The sequence below is a fragment of the Annulohypoxylon truncatum genome, assembly GCF_022578515.1.
Source record: "Annulohypoxylon truncatum strain CBS 140777 unplaced genomic scaffold F4807scaffold_17, whole genome shotgun sequence".
NCBI lineage: Eukaryota > Fungi > Ascomycota > Sordariomycetes > Xylariales > Hypoxylaceae > Annulohypoxylon > Annulohypoxylon truncatum.
In genome coordinates this window covers 441,641-459,902 of record NW_025953803.1, presented here as the reverse complement: position 1 = coordinate 459,902, position 18,262 = coordinate 441,641, and the positions used below count along the sequence as shown (strand labels likewise).

Here is an 18,262-nt window from a genome sequence, read left to right as displayed (position 1 = left end):
TTTTGATAAGCAAAATAAAATTGTCAAAACATAGAGTTTACTAGTGTCTATGCTTCGATCATAATGGCCTCAAAGGTATCTAGGTACCAAAAAGTATATAACGAAGGGCAAGAGCTGTAAAAAATCCAATTGGTTGTTGCCTTAACACCCCTGCTCGTGAGTCACGTTGTCGCGCGTTGGTTTGGCGTCCAATGGCCAACTAGTATCGCCTGTTCCTTCAGCTGCATCACCTAACCTGCCCAGGTGCCTAACGGTTGGTACCCACGTTGGTACCTGGGCAGGCGGTAAGGTGCCTGGACCATGGATTCTGCCCGTCGTCGTCGTCTAATATATAACATCACATGCACACAGTACCTATTCTACCTATCTATTCTATTTAACCATTAATTCATCTACGGAATATTAACATTAAGGGATTCTTTCCACGAAAACTTTAACAATCTATTTCTACGATTCAACCTTCTACAGTTCAATCTTAACTTTTCATTCTTCATCTCTATTCACCTCTGCTCCTACGCTCGTCTATTTATCCACCCACCAACCTACACACACACACATACAATTCACTTTCAATTATATTTAACACATCTTCTTTCTACAATTTCCTTAGACCTACAAATAAGCGAATTCTCAGACAAGTCTAATATCTGAGGATCAATCTAACTGTACCAAGAAGTGTGTTCCTATCATGGCGTTATTGGCAGATTCAACTGCGGAACCTGCACCGCTTCCGTTAAGCGGCTGCGTCGTATCCATGAGCGGTGCACTACCTGGCCGAAGAACACAGGCCGGCATAGAACGAGATTACCTCCAAGTTCTAGGTGCATCTCTATCGAAGGAGGTTACTCGTTCCACGACACATTTAGTCTCTAGTGAGGCATACTACAAGCGACATTTCCCCAAAGTTCTACAGGCGCAGGAGTACGGTATTCCAATTGTCACATTTTACTGGTTGGAAGATTCCCTTAAACATAACAAGCGCATGGACGAAGAGGATTATCACTTCAATTCATCGGCCCCAAAATCGCTTACCGACAACTGTCAAAAACGACAGCTTCCAGACGACAATGAGAACAACGACGACGGATCACGAGCTAAAAGAGCTCAGTCTACTAAAGCTGAATTGATGAGGGAGAATGTCAAGGTTGGCGAAGCACAAATAGCCAAAACACGAAACGTTACTGTTCCTCTAGACGAAGGAGCTGAACATGACCTCCCCGGTTATGAGGTTTATATCGACAAAAACGGGGTTATCTATGACGCCTCATTAAACCTTGCGTCAAACTCCAGTAACATGAACAAGTTCTACAGACTTCAAGTACGTATTTCGACTTTAACCCCAATAGATACCATCAGGACTAGCTCCTCTCCTTCACCGTCCTTCTCTTGAACATCCATATTAAGAAATCGAATTATCCACTAACTAGCTCTTCTAGCTTCTTCGCTCCATTGGCAATAAGTTCTATTGCAGAGTCCGATGGGGAAGAGTTGGAGTTCGAGGAACTACTAAGGTTCACGGTGATGGTACTGAGGGAGAAGCTCGCTATCACTTTAACGCAAAGTTCCAAGACAAAACCGGTCTTGGTTGGGTGAATCGTGCACACCCCCCACGACCCAAGAAGTATATCTTTATTGAAAGAAGCGTACGTCTTTCTTCTATCTTACTGAGGTTTTTTTTTTAAAAAAAAAAAAGAGCAGTTGCTAACTACGAGTGATTTAGTACGACATGGAAAGGGAGGAAGAGCCTGACGATCAAGTCGGGCAGAAGTCTCACTTGGCCAAGCCCGTACAAGAGCTGATGAAGTTGATATTCAACCAACACTTCTTTGCAGCGACAATGGCTGAGCTCAATTACAATTCTACTAAGCTACCTTTGGGCCAGCTCAGCAAGTGGACGATCACGCGAGGATACGAAGCCTTAACGAACCTATCCGCCCTTCTCAATAACCCGTGTCTTGCTACCACTCAACATCACACGACCTTTGACTCAGCCGTAGAAGAATTATCTAACTTATACTTCTCGCTGATTCCTCACGTCTTTGGGAGGAACAAACCTCCCATCATCAAGGATCTGGCATTGCTCAAAAAAGAAATAGAACTTCTTGAGAGCTTGTCAGATATGAAAGATGCTCAATTGCTGATGAAGGAGAAGGAGAAGGATAAGCTTCATCCAACGGACCAGCAGTTCAATAGCCTGGGACTAGACGAAATGACTGTCCTGGACAGTCACAGCCAGGAATTCCTTGAATTAAAGGATCTCCTCCTTAAGACCCAAGGTGCAACGCACCAGGTCAACTACGAGATCTCGCAGATCTTTAGGATCTCGCGACAAGGAGAAAAGGAGCGTCTTGAGGGTACATACAGCCCTCCCCAAAATAGACGACTCCTTTGGCACGGTTCGAGATGCACCAACTTTGGTGGCATCCTCTCGCAGGGATTGAGAATCGCACCTCCCGAAGCTCCCGTGAACGGTTACAGGTATGCAGATATCACTATCCCACGACCCCTTTTCTTACTTGAGTGTGCTTGGATGAGGCTAACATGTTCGCAGTATGTCATTATTTCTTCTTGATTCTCCTTGTGTTTCTGATTGCATGGACTTACAGAGTACTAACGCATGGTAGTGTTCGGGAAAGGTGTATACCTAGCAGATACTTCCAGCAAGGTGAGCTCTCATTTTAGTTGCAGCACTTAATGTACATCACTAACACCTCATTCAGTCAGCAAATTACTGCTGCCCTGGTAGTAGTAACGGCCACGCCCTCTTATTATTATGCGAAGCCGAGCTGGGTAATGTCGTGCAGCCAGCCATGAGCTACGCACCGTACGCTGCGGAAACAGCAAAGGCTAACGGGTTCATTTCGACCTGGGGACAAGGCCGAAATGTCCCCGCGCAATGGAAGGACGCTGGATGTATACATCCGTCCTTGAAGGGCGTCAAAGTGGTAAGCAAAACCCTGATCCAAAGCTTGTGCGTTGTTGTATTGATACTAATGGTCGCCTTTTCTGTAGCCCGACACTCAAGGCATGGTCGGGACAAACATCCCATCCTCTCTTATATACAACGAGTATATATGCTACGATGTGGCTCAGGTGCGTCTCAGGTACCTTTTCCGGATCCGGATGTAGGACCATCCTGTCCAATAAGGACCTGGCGACTCCCTTCGACCCTCGACTAAGATCTGGGGCAAATCTCCTCAGCTTTGGGCGGCTGGTATGTCCGAGCCAGCCTCAGCCGATTCTACTCGCTTGGAGCTAACCCTACCGAAATATATACTCCGAGGGTGAAAGGCTTGTCTAGATCGGCCTTTCACCCAATATTACATCATAGGGGAAAGGGTCTTGCAGCAGACACTCAATGGGATGAAGCAGAGAGGTCTTCGATACGCTTGGGAACCCTATACAACCAAGGGGGTATAGTATGTATACTCCTGTTCGAAGACGCTCGTTCATTGGGCTCTGGGCAGGGCATCAGCAGCGAGAAGTGATTATCACGATGCTCGAGGTATTGTAAAAATATGAATTTAACTAGGAATTGAGATGGACTGGGAAAGGAGAAATAGGACAAAGGGAAATTACACATGGGAGGTTATCTGCTGGGTTTCAGTTGCAACGTTTGCCTGTACTTGCATGATAGGGTAGGCTGACCCTGTTTCCACGATTACTGTGGAGTCCTTGTATGTCAGGGGCATAAGTGGAGACAGGGGCTAGCTAGCGGCTAAGCCGCAGATATATAAAAGAGGTTTTGCTTTCCTTAGATTTAAAAAGGATTACGTGATATTTTAGTTATTATTTTATTTATTTATTATTTATTTATTATTTTTTATATTAATTTATTATTTTAATTTAATATAATATTATATTTTAATAATAAAAATAAATATTAATTTATTAAATAATAAAAAATATATTAATAATCCGAAATTATTACGAAAATAAATTATTTTTATACGAATAATTTTAAAAATGTAAGTTTATAATTATTATAAAATAAATAAAAAAAATAATAAAATTATAAAAAAAATGTAAAAGTTTTAAATTTTTTATAATAAAATAAATAAGTTTTTTTTTAAATAATTAATTAACGTAATTTTTAAAATTAAAATATTTAAAAATTAATTTATTTTAAAATAATTTTTTAAAGTAAAAATTATTTTTAACCCGATTAAATTTAATATTTAATTTTTAATTTTAATTTAATAATAAAATAATTAATAAAATAATTAATAAAATAATTAATAAACGTTAAAAATTTAAAAATATTTTTAAAATAATTAAATATTATTAAAATATAAAATTTTTTAAAAAATTATTTACGAATAAAATAAACGTGTAGTTTATTATAATCATTTAATTATAATATAATAATTTAATAATAATTTAATAATAATATTAATTATTTTTATTTTTTATTTTAATTTACCGGGTTAATTTTCGTTATAATTTTATTATTAAATTTTTTTAAAAATAAAAATAAAAATAAATTTAATATATTAATATATTATTAATAAATTAATTATTAATTAATTATTTAATAATAAATTAATAATTTAATAATAAATTAATAAAATTAAAATAAATATTTATTATTTTTTTATATATTTTTAATAACGTTAATAAAACATTTTTAAATAATTAATTAATATTTTTCCCGTTTAATAACGGTTAATTTTTTAACATTTAAAACTTTATAAATAAATAACGTAATAATATTTTTTTATTTTTAAATCGTTTTTTTTATAATAATTTACACCGTTTTTATAATATTTTAATAATAAATTAATAAATTAATAAACTTATAATAAATTAAAAAAAAATTTATAATATAACCACCGTTAATAATAATTAAAATTTAAATTAAAATTATAACGTAAATTTTTAAAAAACTTATAAAAATTATATAAATTTTATTAAAATAATAATAATAAATATATTTTATAAAATTAATTAAATAAAAATTAATTAATAATTAATAAAAAAATATACGCGGAAAAAAATCATTTATAATTATTATTTTAATAAATTATAAATTAATTATTTTTTTATAATTAAAACGAAATAAAATAATAATAATAAAATATAATATAAAAAAATATTTTTAAAATAATTATTTTATAATTATTTAATAATTATTTTTATAATTATTATTATAATTATTTTATAATTATTTTATAATTATTTTATTAAAATTATAAAATAAATTAAAAAAATTTTTATAATAATATATATATAAAAATAAAAAAAATATTAATTAATTAATTAAATATAAAATTAATTTACGGAAATTTATAAAACGCGTAAATAAATTATAATTATTATATAATTATTTAATTATAATTTAATAACCGTTATACCATTATTTTAATTATAATAAAAAATTTATAATTAATTAATAAATAATTTAAAAATATAAAATAATATAAATAAAAAAATACGAAATATATAAATCATATTTTAAAATTTATTTTTAACCATTATTTAATAATTAAATAATAAATAATTTAAAATTAAATAATTTATTTATAATTAATTTTAAAATGTTTTATTTTTTTTATTTTTTTTATTTTTTTTATTTTTTTTATTTTATTTTTTTTTTAATTTTATTTAATTTTTTTTTATATTCGTTTTTTTTTTATAACTTATAAATTAATTAATAAATATTTTAAATATAAAAAATTATAATTTTAAAAAAATAAAATAAATAAATTTTAAAAATTATAAAAAACGTTAAAATTAATTTATAAATTAATTAATAATTATTTTAAATATAAAAATAAATATTAAAAATTATAAAAAAATTAACTTATAAATTAATTAATAATTATTTTAAATATAAAAAATTATAATTTTAAAAAAACAAAATAAATAAACGTTAAAAATTATATATTAAATTTATAAAATAATAATTAAAATTAAATAAATAATTAAAAAATAATAAATGTTTTATAAGTTTTATTTTTATAAAAAAATTTCTTTATATTTAACACGTAATATTAATAAATATATATTTAATAATAAAATAATAATAAAATAATAATAAAATAATAATAAATTAAAAATTATTATATTAAAATTTATTTTTTTATTTTATTTATAATTTTAAAATAAAGCTATAAAAAAAAAAAAGAATTTATTAAAAATATAAATAAAAATAAAAGCTAACTAATAGCTAAGCTATAAATATATAAGGAAGGTTTCACCTCCCCTAAATTTAAAAAAAATTACGCAATACTTTAATTACTATTTTACCCATTTACTACCTACTTACTACCTTTCATGTTGACTTGCCGTCCCAACCTGACACTGTACTAATACCTATTACATTTGCCTTGGTTTCCAAGCAAATTATGACTGCATTTCGGTATGACTTGTTACAGGTCTGGTTAAAGGGAGTTTCCTATGTATACTGCAATTCTTAGCATGGGAGTTTGGAGTTGATCACGCAAGATATCATTGTTTTCCCATCTGGTATGCCCCCACAACGTGACATGACTTACAATCGTTCAATTGCCGCTGTGACTCTGTTGCAATCAAAGCGTAAACCTACTCGGAACAAGACATTCCATGGGTTTGAATGTATGATGATACATAGGATAAGACGTGAGAAGATTGCCCATGTTTAAATACAATACCTGAGCCCAATCTTGGCAAAGTAGGATTCTGCCAGTTTAAAAAGGAGTAATGGGAACTACCCACCTAACTTTTGTAGTTCTTTGGGAAAACCCTTAAACACAGAAAAGAAAGGGTGGCTAGAGACAGGGGAATCTTCTAGATGGGGAGAAGCAATGCGAAAACAAGAACGATGTGATTGCAATGATAAATTTGCTTGGGTAGTTGTTGTTCTGTTTCTCAGCATCCATTGTGCCTCTGTTACCCCTTTTCCATACCTAGGTAGTTTTGCCGTCTGTATACTATGCATCTACTTAGCTCTGGCCTGTGGTATAAGACTGTTTCTTAGTCACATGTAACCATTCCACGAGAGAATGACTTATTGAGACGATGTGCTTCATCTACCTAGTAGCTTAGAAGAAATGGATTTACTAGGGTTGATGTACTTAGTATTTCATAACTATCGTTAAATATCGCCAAGAAATTGTTTTATAGCGCCGTAAGAAGCTTAGGAAAGGGGGTTGAAAGTATTCACATTTAGAGGAGTAATGATAGACCTTACAATACCTAAACTAAGGACTACCCTTAATAACGCCGAGCTCGACTTCCTTTTCGCCGTTTTCTTCTTCGAGCCTGTTGCTTTTAAAAGCCAGCAGGCCAGTGCTAGACTCCTAAACATCGTTGTCTTCGGCGACTTCCTTCTCATTAACACCAAGTGAAACAGAGATTTGATCACGAATCGGGGCTAGTCGTCGTCCTTTAACCTTTAACATACAAATCTACAACTAATTCTAGAACTGGCGGTTTAAGACATAAACAAACAATAACTACAAATTATCATTTAAGCCATCTCGGAATGTACAGAGCTCGAAATTCTTGCGAAAAAAGTGTCCAGCAAGGGAATCTAAAGCTGTGCTATGCTGAAATTAAGTACAAGCCAAATCGCACCACTCACTCCCTTTGATGACCTGAACTCACAACTATGCATGAAGAACGCCGTTGCTTCCGGGTTTTGCCTTGGGGGTGTGAAATCATAAAACGCCTTCTTCCATGCAATTTCCGTCTAGGGACGCGAACCGTGATCGTGACTAGAAAACCAGGGCAAAGAGGCCACTGCAGCACCGCGTGTTTGTGTAGAACAACCTTGTTCTCCCGCAGAGCAGACTAGAAGAGAAGATTGGGGTTTATCGACCTGCGGCAAGGCGTCGTCGTCGTTCCTCCTTCTCACGCTTGAGCTTCTCTTCCAGTGCCTGCTCTCGTTTGTCCTCCTCACGTGCTAGCAACTCGGCTCGTCGCTCCTCTACATCAATGTCCGATATGCCAGCTTCCATGTCACTCGAACCATCCGATGCATAGTCGTAGTGTCGAGGATCAGGATCATCATCTTCATCGTACTCGATGAAATCGTCCAAATCATCATCATACTCATCTTCATACTTGTCTCGGCGACCCGTGCGAGGAGGCGCAAGAAGGCCACCAGCCTTGTAAGAGGTTGACGGTCCCTTCTTAGACGAAGAAGACTTTCCTGATGATGCACCAGGACGAGGACGAGCGGTTCCGGTGTAGCCTGTAGTAGCCGTTGCTGCTTTCTTGAGTTTCTTCTCTGCTTCACCGCCAATCGAACCAAGTCGGGCCTTAGTACTAGTAATACCACCGACGTGCTTCGCGGCACCATTTCGATTGTCAGAGGATGCCAGTCCAGCCTTAGTCACACCACGAGTTCCAGAAGTCGGTCGGGCATTTCCAGCGTATCCTTTGCCATTTGCCTTCTTTGCCATACTGGACTTTGGTTCCGGCTTCGTAGGACGATCTTTCTCGATAGGTTTGTGTTGAATCACACCAACCTTTCCTGGCACTATCTTTGCCTGAGCCTTCTTCGCACGCTCCATAATCTCTTGGTACGATCCTTTCTTCGGCGGTTTTGACGGATCGGACGAAGTAGGTGTAGTAGGTGCTGATTTAACGAGAGGTGCCTTGGAGGCGGCTGCTAGGGAAGCTGAACTTAATTTTGGCCGAATAGCAGTGTTCGAAGATGGCTTTGCCTGAGATGTACTAGATAATGATCCAGGTGTCGGCCTGCCGTTCGATGACGAGCCTATTACACGCGGACCAGTTGGCACAGGTGGTTCGTAGCGGCCGTTCGTTGCTGGCGAATTCGTGCGGTGAGGAAGAGATGAAGGTTTGGAAGATGCGGATGTAGATGTGCTGGCCTTCGTTCGGTCAATAGGCTCATTCTTCACTTCGCGTACCACTTTATTTGCCGAGTACGAGCCATCCTGTTGTCGTGACTTCACAAGCTTGACTGACGTCGCACTTTGCGAATCATCTTCTGCCTTGCGCTTGAGGTTTGACGATGCAGGTGTCTTCGGTGTCGGCGCAGAAGATGGATTACCGCCAGAAATCTCGGCAAGGAGATCGCCGATCTGTATGCGCAAAGCGTTAGAGGCAAAATAATCAATAATCACAAATGGAAAATGGAAAATGACACGTACAGGCATCTTGATAAGACTCGCTGTCGGCTAGAGAACGGTAGAGAGCCTTTAGGATAGGTTATAATTGCCGTCAGGAGCATTCAAAGTGCCTGAGGCGTCATATGTCGGTCGGCTGTGTCATGGATAGGCGATGATTCTTGTCTTCAACCTGATGCGACCTGAAAAAAGAGGGTGAAATGCGGTTCAGATGATCGGTTGTTGGCGATTTGAATAGTGAAATCGAGTTTTCACGTATTTCAGAAACACGACCAACGAAAACGGCGGGGGTGTCGAGCAACAAAGGAATGCGGGTATGTATGGAGTTGTTCGGAGGTGAAGTGTTAAGTGGTGATGATAAGAAGTTTGGCAGTTGGCACTGCTGTCTGGTCTGGACAAAAAGAAAGTCTCGTGCCGTTCCGTTCCTACGAATCGTACCGGGTACAAAGGTACTTCCACGTTTATGAGCCTGATTGAAATGCACTTTACCACCCCTGCCACCCTGGCTGAGCCTGGACAATTGGAGCTTGGATGTTGTGGCTGAGCTACGTCATTTCAGCACTTCAATTCGCCATTAGGGAATGCAGGGAAGCGACAAGTGGCTGCCAGCTGGAAGACAAAGCCACATACATAGTGGGGTAAACGTAACGCTTTTGATTGGTAAAATCAACGATACTGGGTCCTTTAGATCCATCCATCCAAGGCGACCCTAATCAGGTGATAGGCGAGGATCCACTCTCAAACTTCTGCCCACAGTCAATTCTAGCCGCACCGAAATCTAAAGCAACTGGGACTTTTTTCTGGCCGAAAAGTCACAACTCTCCAACTTCCAACCTCGTCACACCGAACTTCCCACAGAACTCGAAGTCTCAGTCTCCGCCCCAAATCGCGGTTAAATCGATTGATTACTCGTGTTCTTCACATATCTCGTAAGTTATTCTATTCTCGACATCTCTGCATATGAAAACGTTGTTGCGGTATCGTGGAGTTACCAATTTTACCTTGAACCCTCCCCACTTGTCGCAAGAATACATTTGCGCAAGAAACAACCATAACTGACTGGAGATATCGCGCATAGAACAAATCAACAAAAATGAAGCACCTCGCAGCTTACCTTCTTCTCGGCCTCGCCGGCAACTCCTCTCCCTCCGCTTCCGACATCAAGGAGGTCCTCGACTCCGTCGGTATTGAGGCTGACGATGAGCGTCTCGAGACCCTCATCTCTGAGCTCAAGGATAAGGACATCAACGAGGTGCGATCTCTCGAAACTATTTATACGTCAAGAGACGATGGCGTGGACTGACATGGGTTATAGTTGATCACTGAGGGCTCTAGCAAGCTTGCCTCCGTTCCCTCTGGCGGCGCTGGTGGCGCTGCTGCTGGTGGCGGTGCCGCTGCCGGTGGTGCTGCCGCCGCTGAGGAGAAGGCTGAGGAGAAAGAAGAGGGTATGAATTGGAACCCATATTCTCCCTTCTGGTTTAGTATACTAACGCACATATGTAGAGAAGGAAGAGTCCGACGAGGACATGGGCTTCGGTCTCTTCGACTAAGCAGATTTCGTACGTGTTCAAGACAACGAAGTCATGGGTTTCTGGTGGAGTGGCACAAAAATGGGCTGTGGCGGTCTTGCATGGTATTCGGCGCGGAATGGTCTGCGTTTGATCAACTAGGGTATCTAGAGACGGTTCAGGCAAAGGCGAATACAGTCCTGCTTCTCCAGATTTTGATTTGTGTCCCATCTCGGGAATTGAATGGTGAAATGTGCTCGTAGCTTCCTGCTGCTGCTTTCCAGATAAGGACTGATTTCGTGATAGTCAAATTTGCATCAGGTGTTTGCAGTTTCTGTTATTTGGACGGCTATGATCGGATATGGATGATTATGTAAGTACATAGCATATGTGTGAAATCTAGTTTAAGAGCTTTGGATTTTGGAATGGGTTGCTGATAATTCCATGCGTTTAACAGCTCCCATTCCTTGACTTGAATGTTGCAATCGGCTTTGCCTAACCCGGTAGAGGAGCATGTGGGTTAAACAGGATAGACTGTTTTATGCAAACAGTCAAATTGTATGTACGCCCAGTGCATAAACATAGTTCCACAATTAGGTAATCTTAGCATTGCCGATATGTAATTAGGCTAACTCTAACGTGTGACCTGATTGGTTACCGGGATGTGGAATGTCTCCGTTGCTCCTAGCAACGGGGTAAAAAACGAAAAAAAGAGCGCTAGTGTTATTGAGCCAATTAAAAACAATCTTTGGCCAATCTTTGAACAGTTTGAATCATCTGAACCAGGGGGGCCCTTCTAGCAATCCCAAGCATCCCACGACGAATTCCGGATACATCCTCCATACCCATACCATGAACGCGCCAATTACTTTTGCATCTCGCACCCCATTCTTCCAATCTTCCCATTACCATTAGATTTACAGATGCTTTGGATAATGACCGGATTCGACACGTAGAACATCGATTAAATCGAACACGACTAATTCGCCAATTCGACGCGCTTTATCCGCTTGAGCTTCCCGCTCCTTTTGTTTTTCAAACCCCATAACGTGTACATATACCATTACAATAAACCAACAGTTTACATCGCAATGGCCTCCGCTTTACCGGCCGCCTCCGCGTCCGGTCACCAATCTGGTGCAGTAACAAGAAAATCGTCTCTCAGATCGGGATTGAGAAGACCACAGATAAATCGCGCCGAATCGAATCCGGTATCCTCTGCAGCTCACGGTCCCAAGTCGCAATTTGCGGGAAATGACAGCTCCGATGACGAGATACCTGTGCCTATGAAGCTCAGTGCTCTGACCAAAGCTCTTCTCAACGACGAAGGACCTGAACAAGAGAAGGATAATGGACGCGTTCTGAGAACCCGGGGCCAGAGCCATCGACCTTCGTCGCCGGTCCGCGCTGAGCCAGAGAAACCTATGAAAAGACGTAGTGTTTTGAGTTCATCAGTGACTTCGAATGGAGAAGAGAGGAGACATACTCGTGCTAGCAGCGCACAGGTTCCATCGCGACAGTCTTCTCCTGTCAGAAGCCAACCTAGTAGAGAAAGCAGTCCAGTCAGAAAACGGGTGGTTCGATTAAGCGCTGCGTCGGGAAACTCGGCATCTGCTTCTGCTTCTCAAGTTAAACCTGCGAAGAGGAGGTCAACATCGACGTCGCTCGCAGCCTCGCGGAATGGAAATCGACCTCCTAGCCGAGCTGATAGTAGCATGGCCGAGGAGAAGGCCAACGCATCGGAAATAAAGGACAAGGACTTGAACACGCCAGCCCAGCAGGGACGAGTGGTCAGGATTGCTGTTAGTTCTTCGGGTGGTAGGGGTCGCTCGGGCTCTTCAGCTCAATCTTCTCGACCAAATGACCTTGCCTCCTCTTTCCATTCTCACGCCGTGCAGTCTGACGAGAATGACGGCCCCGAGGTTCCGCGAACTGCTCCACGGCAAACTGGGTCGTCTAATCCGGGTAGCGCCTCTAGGCCAGGCTCTAACGGATATAGAAGTCGACATGAAGAAAACCAAGGAGTACAGAGCTCGATGCGTGTCAAGAGAGTAGGAAAGGTTCCCGGCAGCTTCCTCAGCGGCCCGGCGCGTCGAGGACGAAGGAGACAAAGTGAGGAGGATGCCGAAAACGAAGGAGAGCCACTTCAGTCTAGCCAGGAACCGGATGGACAGCAGCCTCAAAATGCAAACGATTACGAACAAGGGGACAATTTGGCATCATCATATTATGTACCGGATCGTCTTGCTTCGGGGAGCCCTGTTAGCTCCAGGGGCTCTGCGAGGGCATCCCAACGGAGGGACCTATCGTCTGCGGAAGAGAACGGACGAGCGCTGCGCTCGCGACAGACGTCTCCCGAGCATGATGAAATTCCCATTCCGCATTATCGAATCCCGCCTCCTAAGCCAGAAATGCCTGCGAAAAACGATCAAGAAAATGAGGCCCCACCCACCTTCAGGAGAAATAAGCCTGCTGTTAACAGCTTCCTAGAGAAGTTGGATAAAGATATACCCAAGATCTCCGCCTTATCTGCTCGTCCCATGAGCGCTATTGATGTACCTTCGAGCGCCTTGCGTCCTACCTCGCCCGAGCGCAAGGCTTTGGGCTCATTGAGCCAAAACACGCCTCGTAGGGCAGCCCCAGCACCCCCGCCCAAGATGTCCATCCTCGAGGCTGCCACATCCACAGCCGGAGCAGCGACCACTGTCGGGGCGGCAAAACGACGTAACTATATGAAGGTTAACGGCAAATGCTATACCAGACTGGACTCTCTAGGTCGTGGAGGAAGCGGAAAGGTGTACCGCGTGGCAGCCGACAACGGCAAAATGTTCGCGTTAAAGCGTGTCTCCATCGAAGGCGCTGACGAGAACACCGTCCGAGGTTACAAGGGCGAGATTGATCTTCTCAAGAAGTTGAATAACGTGGAACGAGTTATTACTCTGTACGACTACGAGATGAACGAAGAGAAGCAGGTCCTCAGTTTGGTAAGTTTTATATCCCTCTAACGCCTGTATCCCTTATTGCGTGGAGTGGCTTGGCTAACCAGTCTTTGCTTTTCTATCTAGCTTATGGAGATGGGTGAGTTAGACCTTAACACGCTCCTCCGTCTGCGGCTCTCTCCCGAGAACGCCAAGTTTGATCCGGTCTTCGTCCGGTACTACTGGCAAGAGATGCTCGAGTGCCTGGCGTCGGTTCACGCTCACGATATCGTGCACTCGGACCTGAAACCGGCCAACTTCGTAGTCGTCCAAGGCCGTCTGAAGCTCATCGACTTCGGCATCGCCAACGCGATCCAGACGGACGAGACTGTCAACGTGCACCGCGAGACCCAGATCGGCACGCCCAACTACATGAGCCCGGAAAGCCTGATCGACTCGAACGCGACGGACGCGGCGGGCCACCGCATCAGCTCCATCACCAACCCTCCGCGGCCCAAGCTCATGAAGCTCGGCAAGCCGAGCGACATCTGGAGCCTGGGCTGCATCCTGTTCCAGATGGTGTACGGCACGCCGCCGTTCGGCCACATCCCGAACCAGATGGCGCGCTGCCACGCCATCATCAACTGGCAGTACGACATCGAGTTCCGGGATCGCGGGATCGGCGGCGCGCCCGTGCCCCCCTCCCTCATCCGCACGATGAAGCGCTGCCTCACGCGCGACCTTCACCTGCGACCCACGTGCGAGGAGCTGCTGTCGCGCTCGGACCCGTTCTTGTACCCCGTCGAGGCGCCCGAGGGCACCCTGCCCATCACGGAGGAGCTCCTCGGTAGGATCATCCAGAGCGTCGTGACGCGCTGCCGCGAGCGCATGCCCACCGAGGCTGAGGCCCTGAGCGTCTGGCCCCAGGCCTACTGGGGCAGCGTCGCGAAGGCTGTGGGTAGGGATGTGGGCGCGAGGAGTACTGGGACGCCGGAGGCGAGGTAGTAGTGTTGGATTTGGGAGAGGCTTAGAAATAAAGACATAAAAGAAGGGACGGGGACGATGAGAGGAGAGGAATAAAATACAGTTAATACCTACGACTTATGAAAAGGGGAGAGGGAGTTAAAAGAAGAGATACTCAAATCGGGGGTTGAATTGTAAGAGGAGGGAGGTGAGACGGACGGTGGCCTGGTTGTATAAGGTGCCGTGGCCGCGTATGGATAACCATTGACGGGATCGCTTTGCGTATAAATCCCGCGTTGGATCCGACTTTGTTTTCTTCTTTTTTCTATTTCTTCCTCTCTTTACCTTGCTGAGGAAGTCATTGTCTTGTTTTACCGCCATCGAAAAAAATATCCCTGACGTTCTTCTGCTCATGTTTATTTTACGCCCCCATTAGCCATGGAGTTCAGGATAAGGGGGGGAGGGGGAGTACGGATGAGAGAGGGGGGAGCAAGGCTTTGTTTATTTGCTTCTGGCATAGAAAAAGACACTGACATCACTGCACGCACCATACACACATTATCATATCACTACTACTACTACCACCTTACACTTTACGCTTACATCTTGATACCGACGAACGAATGGGGTGGATTCTTATATACATCGCGGGCAGGATTTCTCTATTCTGCCCGCGGATGCTGTTTTGTTTATAGCGCTTACGAATCTTATGCCGTTGTTGTCTTCCGGCGTTCTTACGAGTACAAAAGCTTATTCGGCTTATTTATAATGAGAAGACTCGATCGTTTTCATAGCTCACACAACTTGACAATTTTGGTGACATGTTTAAACATATAGTACATGTCTATTCTATGTCGAAGTCTGGGCATCGCATAGCTTGATGCCCGGTCTTCGTTTGTTTCTTTCTAGGATGGGCGTTTTGTACATGGAGCTTGCCGAGTGCTGCTTCACAAGCTTATCGTTCTATGTGATGTTCCACATCCGGCCAGTCGTAGAGGCGATGTTTCTATCACCCATGTCCATGGTCTCCCAATGACTGGACACAGATCCGAATAGTCAAGGGAATCTAACATCCATCCCCTTATCCTCCATCAACCTCCCCCCTACATAGGCGGGCAAATCCACAAATCCTTCCCTTCCCAGCCCAGCAGCACTCCACCCCAACCTTAAGAAGGGCCCAACAGCTTCAACTCGCTAATCCTCAAGATGGTATACCTGTGCTTGCTCGTGACGCGCTGGGAGCGCCGGTTGCGGCGCTTGGTCTTGATCTTGACGCGCAGCGGCTCGCTCTCGACGCCGAGCACGGTGGCGCGGCACTCGAACAGCGCCGGGTCGATGTACGGCTGGCCCAGGAGCGTGTAGTCGCGCGAGCCGATGGTGGACGCGCGGTCGAGCCGCAGCACGTCCCCCGGCAGCACGCCGTGCATCAGGAACGGCAGACGCACACGGTCCCCCTCCGTCACCAGGTACGGCCGCTCGTGGATGTGCACCGTGATGTAGTGCGATGGCTGCGCGCGTAGGAGCGGGAATAGCTCGGCTACTGAGGCTGATGTCGTTGTTTCGGCCGCTGTTGTTGGGGTTGGTGCTGTTGGCGCGTGCTTGGCCGGTGTTGCTGCTGCTATGGGCGCGGACGGTTCGCTGGAAGAAGGAGGGGGAGGGGGAGGAGGCGGGGCGCTGGGCTCGATGTTCTGCCGCGCGGGCGTAGTAGTGGTGAAGGCGCGGGTGGGGGCGCGGATCCGGATCGGGAGCAGGAAGGGCGGTGGGAGCCGGGTTATAGGCGTGCGCAGCTCCAAGACGGAGCGGAGGAGTGAGCGGCTCATAATTCCTTTTTATTCTCTCTTTCTGTCTTCTTTGTTCCTCTTTTCCCTGTTCCTCGCTAATTGATATCCGTTTCAGCCCCGTGTTCTGGAATAATAAGGAGTGGGGTACTTTCGTCTGGTGTACAATAGGCCAAACTGGTGGCCTTTTGGGTCGCCGTGGTGAATGTCTTATCAAAACTTTTGGACCGAGGATACTTTGAGGTTTGGACGACGAAGTCAAGTATTGAAAAGCTAAAGTGGGTCTCTGGTTTTTCCGCTGTGCGTGGCTTTAATGCGTTATTTGTGTGGCTGGAGCTCAATTCTGCTCAATTGTAAATTTCGATAGTGGTGGGTCCCCCAATCGATAACGAACCTCAACTGTAACTTTTTTTATCGCTAGCCACCGACCTCGACATATCAAGTGTACATCTTCGCAATTACCACTGCCGACTTACTGATATTCTAAGCCCGGAATTGATCTCAGAGTACCTTACACATATATCCTCGAAGTCCCTTTCGAGGGCACAATCCATTCATCATGGTAAGCAAATACCTTCCACCCCAAAATCCCAAAAGCCAGCCATGCTAACAATGACGACCAGCCTCAAAACGAGTACATGGAGCGCTTCCGCAAGACGCACGGCCGACGTCTGGACCACGAAGAGCGGGCGCGGAAGCGCGAAGCGCGCGAGGGCCACAAAGCGTCCAAGGACGCGCAGAACCTGCGCGGGCTGCGGGCGAAGCTGCACCAGGCGAAGCGGCACAAGGAGAAGATCCAGATGCGGAAGCAGATCAAGGCGCACGAGGAGCGCAACGTGAAGTCGGCGGCCGAGCAGGATCCGAAGACGCCGCTGCCCAACTACCTGCTCGACCGGTCGAACCCGACGTCGGCCAAGGCCCTGAGCTCCGCCGTCAAGAACAAGCGCGCCGAGAAGGCCGCCAAGTTCGCCGTCCCCCTGCCCAAGGTCCGCGGCATCAGCGAGGAGGAGATGTTCAAGGTCGTCAACACGGGCAAGAAGACGCACAAGAAGAGCTGGAAGCGCATGGTTACCAAGCCCACCTTTGTCGGCCCGGATTTCACGAGACGGCCGGTCAAGTACGAGAGGTTTATTCGGCCTATGGGATTACGGTACGCTCCCTCTCTCTCCTCTCCTCTTCTGTTCTATTTTATTATCATGCGAACTCACCCCACGAACCCCTTGCTAACCCCCAACCCCAGGTACAAAAAAGCCAACGTAACGCACCCGGAGCTAGGCGTGACGCTGCAGCTCCCCATCATCAGCGTGAAGAAGAACCCGCAGCAGCCGCTGTACACGCAGCTCGGCGTCCTGAGCAAGGGGACCATCATCGAGGTCAACGTGTCCGAGCTCGGGCTCGTCACCGCCGGCGGCAAGGTCGCCTGGGGCCGCTACGCCCAGATCACGAACAACTGCGAGAACGACGGCTGCGTCAACGCCGTGCTGCTCGTCTAAGCCGCCCCTATACCTATGCGCCTGTATGTGATACGAAGTATTTATGCCATAGTTAGGGTGTGGTGGGTTGGCTCGGCCGAAGGGTGGGGTACGTTAGGAACGGGATGGAAAATAGGAAGAGGGGACATGAAGATGAATGGAGGATGAGTCTTTATTTCTCTTCTTCCATGGGAGACGACGGGAAATAAGTCTTGGACTTTCCCTATCTAATGATGTTGACCCTCTCTTGGTCGATGAAAGATTATGCGAAAGGACGTTGAAGCCGAACGGGTAAATGCCCGCCGCACCCGCAATTCGAACCTCCGATATTACATATTTCGTCAAGGGTCTTTTCATTAGGGTATGAGGACGATAGGCAATAGTACCTATCATTATGCATTAAAACGGCGTCCGGTGTTTTGCTGTATATGCCAAGAGATCCCAGTATAAGAGATTCGATGAATGGAAAAGGCAAAGAGGCTAGGTGTGCACAATGATTCATAGATCTAGCATCAAAATATACAAGTGTCCAGATCCTGTCGAGAT

General features: G+C 43.9%; 6 protein-coding genes across 6 annotated transcripts; 4 read left to right on the top strand and 2 right to left on the bottom strand.

Annotated features, from left to right (window-relative positions):
- Nucleotides 1–688: 688 nt before the first annotated feature.
- Nucleotides 689–3,245, top strand: F4807DRAFT_467689 (PARP-domain-containing protein; the record flags this gene model as incomplete). Its single annotated transcript, XM_048002521.1, has 7 exons — nt 689–1,318; nt 1,437–1,643; nt 1,721–2,478; nt 2,552–2,580; nt 2,625–2,665; nt 2,721–2,945; nt 3,013–3,245. The coding sequence occupies 7 exons, from the start codon at nt 689–691 to the stop codon at nt 3,127–3,129; spliced, it is 2,007 nt and encodes a 668-aa protein (XP_047854016.1). The 3' UTR covers nt 3,130–3,245.
- Nucleotides 3,246–7,192: 3,947 nt separating this feature from the next.
- On the bottom strand, nt 7,193–9,464 carry F4807DRAFT_426885 (uncharacterized protein). Its single transcript, XM_047998113.1, has 2 exons — nt 9,102–9,464; nt 7,193–9,032 (listed from the first exon to the last, which is right to left on the bottom strand). The coding sequence occupies exons 1-2, from the start codon at nt 9,105–9,107 to the stop codon at nt 7,794–7,796; spliced, it is 1,245 nt and encodes a 414-aa protein (XP_047854015.1). The 5' UTR covers nt 9,108–9,464; the 3' UTR covers nt 7,193–7,793.
- A 247-nt stretch (nt 9,465–9,711) lies between these two features.
- F4807DRAFT_426882 (60s acidic ribosomal protein-domain-containing protein) lies at nt 9,712–11,174 on the top strand. Its single transcript, XM_047998112.1, has 4 exons — nt 9,712–10,006; nt 10,156–10,329; nt 10,393–10,522; nt 10,581–11,174. The coding sequence occupies exons 2-4, from the start codon at nt 10,171–10,173 to the stop codon at nt 10,625–10,627; spliced, it is 336 nt and encodes a 111-aa protein (XP_047854014.1). The 5' UTR covers nt 9,712–10,006; nt 10,156–10,170; the 3' UTR covers nt 10,628–11,174.
- A 414-nt stretch (nt 11,175–11,588) lies between these two features.
- F4807DRAFT_95294 (kinase-like protein) lies at nt 11,589–14,706 on the top strand. Its single transcript, XM_048003699.1, has 2 exons — nt 11,589–13,569; nt 13,651–14,706. Exons 1-2 carry the CDS (start codon nt 11,677–11,679, stop codon nt 14,506–14,508), a joined length of 2,751 nt encoding a protein of 916 aa, XP_047854013.1. The 5' UTR covers nt 11,589–11,676; the 3' UTR covers nt 14,509–14,706.
- A 536-nt stretch (nt 14,707–15,242) lies between these two features.
- F4807DRAFT_426878 (uncharacterized protein) lies at nt 15,243–16,523 on the bottom strand. The gene has a single exon (XM_047998111.1). The coding sequence runs from the start codon at nt 16,284–16,286 to the stop codon at nt 15,633–15,635; it is 654 nt and encodes a 217-aa protein (XP_047854012.1). The 5' UTR covers nt 16,287–16,523; the 3' UTR covers nt 15,243–15,632.
- A 117-nt stretch (nt 16,524–16,640) lies between these two features.
- On the top strand, nt 16,641–17,784 carry F4807DRAFT_95276 (ribosomal protein S8e). The gene is made up of 3 exons (XM_048003698.1): nt 16,641–16,806; nt 16,868–17,394; nt 17,485–17,784. The coding sequence occupies exons 1-3, from the start codon at nt 16,804–16,806 to the stop codon at nt 17,735–17,737; spliced, it is 783 nt and encodes a 260-aa protein (XP_047854011.1). The 5' UTR covers nt 16,641–16,803; the 3' UTR covers nt 17,738–17,784.
- The last annotated feature ends 478 nt before the right edge of the window (nt 17,785–18,262 follow it).

Coding starts and splice junctions, on each gene's coding strand:
- F4807DRAFT_95276 (XM_048003698.1), top strand. Junction 17,395..17,484: donor ATTCGGCCTATGGGATTACG/GTACGCTCCCTC, acceptor CCCCAACCCCAG/GTACAAAAAAGCCAACGTAA.
- F4807DRAFT_95294 (XM_048003699.1), top strand. CDS start 11,677: ATGGCCTCCGCTTTACCGGCCGCCTCCGCGTCCGGTCACCAATCTGGT. Junction 13,570..13,650: donor AGAAGCAGGTCCTCAGTTTG/GTAAGTTTTATA, acceptor TTTTCTATCTAG/CTTATGGAGATGGGTGAGTT.
- F4807DRAFT_426878 (XM_047998111.1), bottom strand. CDS start 16,286: ATGAGCCGCTCACTCCTCCGCTCCGTCTTGGAGCTGCGCACGCCTATA.
- F4807DRAFT_426882 (XM_047998112.1), top strand. CDS start 10,171: ATGAAGCACCTCGCAGCTTACCTTCTTCTCGGCCTCGCCGGCAACTCC. Junction 10,330..10,392: donor AGGATAAGGACATCAACGAG/GTGCGATCTCTC, acceptor CATGGGTTATAG/TTGATCACTGAGGGCTCTAG. Junction 10,523..10,580: donor GGCTGAGGAGAAAGAAGAGG/GTATGAATTGGA, acceptor GCACATATGTAG/AGAAGGAAGAGTCCGACGAG.